The following is an 8,546-nucleotide window of genomic DNA, read 5'->3' as shown; positions in this document are numbered from 1 at the left end:
CTAGTCTAAACAACAGTGTTTCACTAACTTTCTCCTAGAAGATGGTCCCCTGTTATCTACTTTCTCCCAGGCCGGCGTGGGCGAGAGTCTGCACCATTCTACCCCCCAAGGACACGTAGTCTAATACCTTTATTTTCAGGGCCATGTCCACTTAATACTACACTATATGGTTATATGGCATTTTAGTTAATATAAAGCATAGAATTGAAGCACTTCAAATAATTTCATCTCAACACTGCAGGTCTCCAACCTTACAAACAGGACATTTGTGTAATACCTGACCCACTGAATGAACAACGGGCTGTGGGGTCAGTTTATGACCATTAATATGTAATTTTATGTATATTTAGGACAAAGCAATTTCATAATTTCATACCTGAAACGGTTTCACACAGCATTTTTCTGGAGCTATTAATCTTATTTTTATAATATTCTGTACAGTTTCTCTTTTTATCCCTTATAGACACATTTGTCTTCTACTCCCAGGTGAACATATGTGAGATTTTTCTCATCCCTTTAGATTTATTAATTATACTATACACCCTGATGGTGAGGAAATGCACCAAATTTCATTCTGATGTGCGCTAACAATCATTGTTACAGTTACGTTTGGTTAACGTGATGACTGAGTATGTGGAAATCTGGCACTCTTTCCACTTCTTGATTAGAGAAGAGTTTATTTCCCACTTCCATCATAAAGAGGAAGGTTAAACTATCATGCTTCACCTTTTGTCTATAAACAAATTTTCAGTTAATTTAAGAGCAGGTTAAGCAGCTCAGAGTCAGCTTCAACACCATCTATTCCATTCTGTGAATGTATATTTGCTCCATTTATTTAACTGTGCGAGCAACAGAACAAAAGGAAATCTGTCGGTATGCAACACTCTGATCCATGCTCCCATCCTGCTGGCAGTCCATTATTAACTCAGATTTAAACTACAGGTAATCCTGTGCTTCTTACAGCTACTGCAAACACATCAGCAGTTCCAGGACAAATTTCCAGCTCATGAATCCTGAAGATCTCACAAACTCTCCTGGAAAACATCACCTTCAGCAAAGTCATGACCCCACAAGCTGATGGAAGCTTCTGGAACAGCACCGCCCAAAATCTTTAGTGTGTTCGGCCTCTGAACCAGGTGGAGAGTTGAGTGCTGTGAGTGGGAGTCAGCATCACTTCAGTTCAGCTTCAAGGTCTCGTGGAACTTGGTGAGGATTTCATCAAAACAGTCATCTCTGGTCATCTGCTCCACGACCTGACGGACTCCGTTCTCTAAAGCCCGATAGTACCTCCTCACCTCCTCCAGCTCACACCGCAGTCGTTTCTCTAACTGCTGTTTCTCCTCCCGAGCCTCCGTCAGCTTCTTCTCGTACTCTGACTTCACCTTGTCTTCTTCCTCCGTCAGCTTCTTCTCGTAGAACTCTCTGAGCTCTGACTCTCTCTGTTTCAGCATCTCCTCCACCTGCAGGTAGGTGTAGTTGGAGTAAGACTCTCCTCCGTTGTCGGCCACCATCTTGTCCACCTTCTCCAGCAGGTTCAAGACTTGGCGACGGTTGTTGGCTCTGAGATTGTTGAAGACGTGGTATCTGTTTCCAGCCTTCATCAGGACCTCCTGCAGCTCAGGTCCCGACTCCTCCTTTATGAACTCATCAAAGTCTTCTTCGACTTTGTCTCCGTGGGTGAAGAGGATCATGGTGTACCTCCAGGCACCCTCTCCAAAGATCTCCTCCACCTTCTTCACGGCGTCTCGTTCCTCTGCAGAGAAGGGTCCCACCCTGATGACCAGCAGGATGGCGTGGGGCCCCGGGGCCGACATGTTGATGCATTTGGAGATCTCCCTCTTCACGGCGTCTTCAGACATCGTGGTGTCGAAGAGGCCGGGAGTGTCCACCACAGAGATGGTCCTCTGGAACAGCTTCTCCTGCTGCTTGGAGCACTCAGCCGTCACTGAGGAGGAAACAGATCAGTTAGACTGAATTTACATGAAGCACGAACACAGACTTCACCTGAACATGAAGAAGGCTGTGCAGAGATCACCTAACAGAGGCTGGAATGTAAATATGGGTCTCATACTGGACTCTGCTGGTCTTTAACCTGAACACTTCTGGACTGTAGTGACGTGAGAACACACAGCCTGGTTCTGTAATCATTATAGAGCATAGGTGTCAAGCAGCCTAACTACATTTGGCCCGCGAAGCCATACCAAATTACTATCAGAGCTGGCCTACTGGTATTATACAGCTAATATATATATTGTTTAGTATTAAGCTTTGCTTGTTCCATATTCAGTTTTTCAGCAAAACGTGTTTGAGTCCATAAGAAAAGATTCATTCTTATATCTGGAGGAAGTTTTTTTTTTTTCAATAAATATTAACGTTAGCCCGCGACTTTGTTCCAGTTTTGAATTTTGGCCCACTGTGTATTTGAGTTTGACACCCCTGTTATAGAGGCTTCAGTCCGAGAAGCTTCTTCAGTTCAAATTCAAATTTTATTTGTCACACACATAATCATACACAGTACAACATGTGGTGAAATGCTTATTGCTCTGCAATGCCAGACCATTAAATGACAGTAAAGAATTTAAAGATTTACAGATTATGACAAAATTTACAGATTTTAACTTAGAAATTTACAGTAAGAATAGGATGTGCAAATAACGATTTACAAAATAAATTATAAGAAGCGTGCAAATAAACAGAGCGTGTCTGGTGCAGCGATGTATGAGAGTCCAGTCCTACACCTGGTTCAGGGCCCGAATAGCCTGGGGGAAGAAGCTCCTCCTCATTTCCTCTGTTTTGGCCTTAAGGGAGCGGAAACGCTTCCCAGACCTCAACAGTGAGAAGAGTCCATTGTTGGGATGGGAGAGGTCCATCATAATCTTGCACCGCTTGGTGTAGATGGACAGCAGGTCAGGGAGCTCTGATTGAATGATGCGTTCGGCTGAGCGCACCACTCTTTGCAGATCTCGTCTGTCCTGCTTGGTGCTGTTCCCAAACCAGGTGCAGATGTTTGCCGTCAGAATGCTCTCGATGGTGCAGGAGTAGAAGTTCTTGAGCACCTTCAGTGGCAGATGGAAGTCTCTAAGTCTTCTGAGGAAGAAGAGACGCTGCCGGGCTTTCTTAACCAGGGAGTTGATGTGGCAGGACCATGACAGGTCCCAAGTGATGTGGACACCCAGGTATTGGAAACTGTCCACTCTCTCCACAGGCGTGCCATTGATGATGAGGGGTTTGTAATTCCTCGCCTGCTTTGTAGTGAAGTCCACGATCAGCTCCTTAGTCTTGCTGATGTTTAGGAGGAGGTTATTCTCCTGGCACCAGGTCTCCAGGTTCCTAATCTCCTCCAGGTAGGCCGACTCGATGTTGTCGGAGATCAGGTCCACAACAGCAGTGTCGTCAGCAAACTTGACAATGGAGGTGGTGTCGGATGTGGCAACACAGTCATAAGTGTACAGTGAGTACAGCAGGGGGCTTAAAACACAGCCCTGAGGCACTCCAGTGCTGAGTGAGATGGAGACTTGTTTTCCCACCCTCACTGATTGGGGTCTGTCTGTGAGGAAGTTGAGGATCCACTGACACTGAGTTTACGTACACTGTCACCTCCTACATCCACTTCTGTGAGGACAGCATTGTGCCATCACGCACCAGGGTGAGTTATAACAATGACAAACCCTGGTTTACTCCTAAACTCAAAAAGCTGTGGCTGGAAAAGAGTAAGGCGTTCAGAAGCGGAGACAGGGACTGCTACAGAGAGGCCAAGTACAGGTTCACTAAGGAAGTGGACATTGCTAAACATCAGCACTCTGAGAAGATGCAGCAGCAGATCTCAGAGAATGACTCGGCCTCTGTGTGGAAAGGTTTTAGGAATATTACAAACTACAAGCCTAAAACCCCCCACTCCACTGACGACTTGCTCTTAGCCAACACCCTTAACGACTTCTACTGCCGTTTTGACGAGCCATCAGGCAGCCTTCACACCTCCAACGACCCCAACAATAGAGGCACTTTGGACACTCATTCCCCCACCTCTCCCCCCTCCATAGAGCCATCACCACCTCCAAACTGTTTACCTGCAACACCCGCCCCCTCACCCCACACAAAAGAGGATTTCACACCACCTCCTCCGACCACAACTCTTCATATTCATGAAGCAGATGTGAGGAAGCAGTTTAAGAGTCTGAATGCTCGGAAAGCTCCCGGCCCAGACGGCGTGTCTCCTGCCACCCTCAGACACTGTGCAAACGAGCTGGCCCCAGTGTTTTCTGGCATCTTCAACTCCTCACTGCAGGCATGTCATGTGCCTGCCTGCTTCAAGTCCTCCACCATAATCCCTGTCCCCAAGAAACCTAGGATCACTGGACTAAATGACTACAGACCCGTGGCTCTGACATCTGTGGTCATGAAGTCATTTGAGCGCCTGGTTCTCTCCCATCTCAGGACCCTCACGGCCCCCCTCCTGGACCCCCTGCAGTTTGCATATAGAGCCAACAGGTCTGTAGACGACGCCATCAACATGGCCCTACACTTCATCCTGCAGCATCTGGACTCCCCAGGAACCTACGCCAGGATCCTGTTTGTGGACTTCAGCTCTGCCTTCAACACCATCCTTCCAGACCATCTCCGAGGCAAGCTTTCCCAGATGAATGTGCCTGATCCCATCTGCCGGTGGATCACTGACTTCCTGACGGACAGGAAGCAGCACGTGAAGCTGGGAAAGAATGTCTCGGACTCCCGGACCATCAGCACCGGCTCCCCTCAGGGCTGTGTTCTTTCTCCTCTGCTCTTCTCCCTGTACACCAACTGCTGCACCTCCACCCACCAGTCTGTCAAGCTAATCAAGTTCGCAGATGACACCACCGTCATTGGGCTCATCTCTGACGGGGACGAGTCTGCCTACAGGAGGGAGGTTGAACGTCTGGTGTCTTGGTGCAGCCACAACAACCTGGTGCTGAATGCCCAGAAGACAGTGGAGATTATTGTGGACTTCAGGAAGCACACAGCCCCACTCCCCCCCATCATCCTGACTGACACCCCCATCACCTCTGTGGACTCATTCCGCTTCCTGGGTACCACCATCACCCAGGACCTGAAGTGGGAGCCCACCATCCCCTCCGTCATAAAGAAAGCCCAGCAGAGGATGTACTTCCTGAGGCAGCTGAAGAAATTCAACCTGCCAACACGGACGATGATGCAATTCTACACTGCAATCATCGAGTCCATCCTCACCTCCTCCATCACCGTGTGGTACGCTGGAGCCACTATCAGGGACAAACAGAGACTGCAGCGTGTTGTGCGCTCTGCTGAGAAGGTGATTGGCTGCGGACTCCCATCTCTGCAGGACCTGTGCACCTCCAGGACTCTGCGGCGTGCAGCCCGGATCTCAGCTGACCCTTCTCACCCTGGACACAGTCTGTTTGACCTGCTCCCCTCAGGCAGGAGGCTCCGGTCCATTCGCACCAGAACCTCTCGCCATAAGAACAGTTTCTTCCCCTCTGCTGTTGGACACATGAACAATAACCGTATGACTGTTCCCACCACTAACACATGACCCTACGCTGTGTCACTGCATCATTTCATGTCTGGCACTGATCACCACCTGCACTCATGTATATATCTTTCTACGTAGCACTCATAATTCTTATTCTCATGTATATCTCATGCACATATCTTTCTTTCTACATAGCACTTTAATTCTTATTGTCTGCACTGAAGCACCGCAGCAATTTCCTAATGTTGTAAACCTCAACATCTGGCAATAAACCCATTCTGATTCTGATTCTGATTCTGACACAGTGATGAGCTGAGTCCTAGATCTGTCAACTTGGTGAATAGAATAGAATAGAATAGAAAAGAAAAGCTTAGAGGGAATTATTGTGTTGAATGCTGAACTGTAGTCCAGTCAAACTGAAGTGGGTCAATGGTGGCAGAAAGTGAAGAAGTGATGTGATCTCTCATCAGTCTTTCAAAACACTTCATCACTATTGGAGTCAGTGCTACTGGGCGGTAGTCATTGTGGCAAGCGGGCTGTTGTTTCTCCGGACAGGGACAATGATGTACTCTCTGAAGCATGTGGGGACCACTGCTTGGGCCAGAGAAAGGTTGAAGATCTCCGTGAACACTGGTGCTAGCTGGTCAGCTGACCAGAACTGGTGGAGAGTCCCAGATTTAAGCCTAGTGGGAGTTTCCCCCCACAGAGGGACAAAGGACCCCTGATGATCCTCTACCTAATCGCCTGAGCCAAGGTGTGAAACTGGGTGTGGGTCCCAATCAGCCAGAGTTTCGGGTGTGTTCATTGTGAAATCTGGCCCCACCTTATCATGCGAATTCCTGAGGTCAGATGGCCCAGGATGTGAGTGGAGTTAAGGCGTCTGGGGAGGGATCTCAAAACTGGATTATAGATGGCAGAGAGTTGGTGTCGTAAACCCCGCCTCTGTTCAAAGATGGTCGCTCACAGTGGACATAGATGGCTTCTTTCACTCCTCTTTCAAACCATCTGTCCTCTCTGTCCAAAATGTGAACATTGGCATCCTCAAAGAGTGTCCTTTATCCTTAAGATGCAGATGGAGTGCTGAGTCTTGTCCTGTGGAGGTGGCTCTTCTGTGTTGTGCCATGCGCTTGTGAAGTGGCTGTTTGGTCTCTCGATGTAGAGGTCTGAGCATTCCTCGCTGCACTGTACAGCATACACCACATTGTTAAGTCTGTGTTTTGGATAGTAGATTCTGTTCATCTGGATGTTTTCAGTGGGAGAAACGTTTCATCATCATCCAGGTGGCTTCTTCAGTCTCAGCTGACTGCAGGTTTCAACCTTATAAACACAATGATGGAAACCAGCACCACTGAAGGAACAATGGACTGGGAGGTCAGATTATGATCATTAATATGCAAATTCTCATGACCATTGATCAACAACCACTGATCAATAACCATGAGTACCATTCACAGAGAGCTGGGGAACGGCTGCAATCACAGCATTGTAAGATGGTGACAGATGGACCCTTGGGCCCCTCCTCCATTCAGAGATGGTCTTTCACGTAAATGGCCTCCTTGACTCCGCCCTCAACCCAGCGTTCCTCCCTGTCCAGGATGTTACATCCTCGTCCACTGTGTGTGTGTGTGTGTGTGAGCATCTACACATGTGTGTGTGATACCTGAGGAATGACTGGACGCAGCTCTGAAGGCCTCTCTTCCCAGGATGGTGTTTCCACTGGAGCTCTTTCCTTCTCCAGTCTTCCCGACCAGAACCAACCTGAGTGACACTGAACACAGACACACAGAGATCAGATCGTATATGCGGGACATTCCAGGCTGATCTACAAAGGACGGTATTAGCTGATTTTTAAATATCACATGACCAAACTGTTTTCTGTTCTGACTGAGAGCTGACAGGAGGTGCTGTGAGGGAGCACAACTAGAGCTGTACGATATTCGTCTTGTAACCGGAAGGTTGAGGAGCAGCTTCAATATAACCAAGCCTGCAGAACCAGCTGAGACCAGCTCACACTCATGCTGAGCTTAAATCCTTCACCATCCACCTGCCAGCTTTTCTTTGGTCTTAAGTTATCATGTGTTAGTCAGAGCTCGTTCGTGTTTATGGTTCCTGTTCCTTCTGGAACATAAAATTGAAGAGACCACACCTGTTGGAGGCTCGTGTTTACTGCTTCTCCTCGTCCTCCCTCCTGCTGCTCCTGCACACACACACACAGTAATCTTTTACATGAAAGTGAAAGTAACTGAAATTAAAAACTGCGTCACCCACGAAAAACCCGCTCAAACTGCGTTTTTCACCAAAAACTAACCAGTAAACTACACGCACGCGCACGCCCGCACACACGTACAGGTGTATATTAATGAAGTGTCCTCTGTGTTCGGACAGTTTGATGACTTTGAGAAGCGCAGACGGAGAACAATGATCGGATCGGCTTTAATTAAGATGATTTCCACACACACTCACCGGACTGTTCCTCCGAGGCCATCACACCTGCTCTCACAAATTCACCTGTTTATCAGTTATTTGTTCGAAACTTCGCTCAGTAAGAAGGTCCCACTGAGCCGCCCTTTTCCGGTCTCACCTTCAAAATAAAACGGTGGAGTCCGGACCGCGGGATGGTTCAGTTTCATTCTTGGGGAAAGATCCAGGCTTCATATTCTTGTCTGTTAGTGATGACTGAACCCAGGACAGCTGGAATAATTACCTGCTCAGGTACACTGTCGGACTAAGCAGCTTTACATCACCTAGGTTCAGATCGGTAACACAACCTTAAAAGAGGGCGGAGTCATCTGCTGTGATGGAAACTAAAGCTCAGGCGAATCACGATGTGTTAATATCACAACTGGCCTTCGTTTAGAACTGGGGATAAAAAATAAACTGGTTCAGATATTTAAAATGTTTTCTAGTGAAATACTAACGACTCTAGTAATTTTATTTTGAAGAGCACTCCTGTTTCCGGTGTCAGCAGTTCGCCCTTCAGTCAAGAAGACGGAACCACAAAGAGGAGGAAACGGCCTGAAAAGTTCAGATGTGTTTCCGGGTCTCTGCGCTTTTGTTTCTG

General features: G+C 47.6%; 1 protein-coding gene across 1 annotated transcript; it reads right to left on the bottom strand.

Moving 5' to 3' along the window:
* Window positions 1–1,175: 1,175 nt before the first annotated feature.
* On the bottom strand, window positions 1,176–8,115 carry LOC146566441 (GTPase IMAP family member 9-like). The gene is made up of 4 exons (XM_085290072.1): window positions 8,067–8,115; window positions 7,632–7,682; window positions 7,146–7,253; window positions 1,176–1,945 (listed from the first exon to the last, which is right to left on the bottom strand). Exons 1-4 carry the CDS (start codon window positions 8,113–8,115, stop codon window positions 1,176–1,178), a joined length of 978 nt encoding a protein of 325 aa, XP_085146198.1.
* Between the last annotated feature and the right edge of the window lie 431 nt (window positions 8,116–8,546).

This window comes from Mchenga conophoros, linkage group LG10 (assembly GCF_057382185.1).
Source record: "Mchenga conophoros isolate Kocher_MC1m ecotype Shallow Benthic linkage group LG10, M_conophoros_male_GT1.1, whole genome shotgun sequence".
Lineage (NCBI taxonomy): Eukaryota > Metazoa > Chordata > Actinopteri > Cichliformes > Cichlidae > Mchenga > Mchenga conophoros.
The sequence above is the reverse complement of the archived record's forward strand: the minus strand, read 5'-3'. Positions and strand labels throughout refer to the sequence as shown.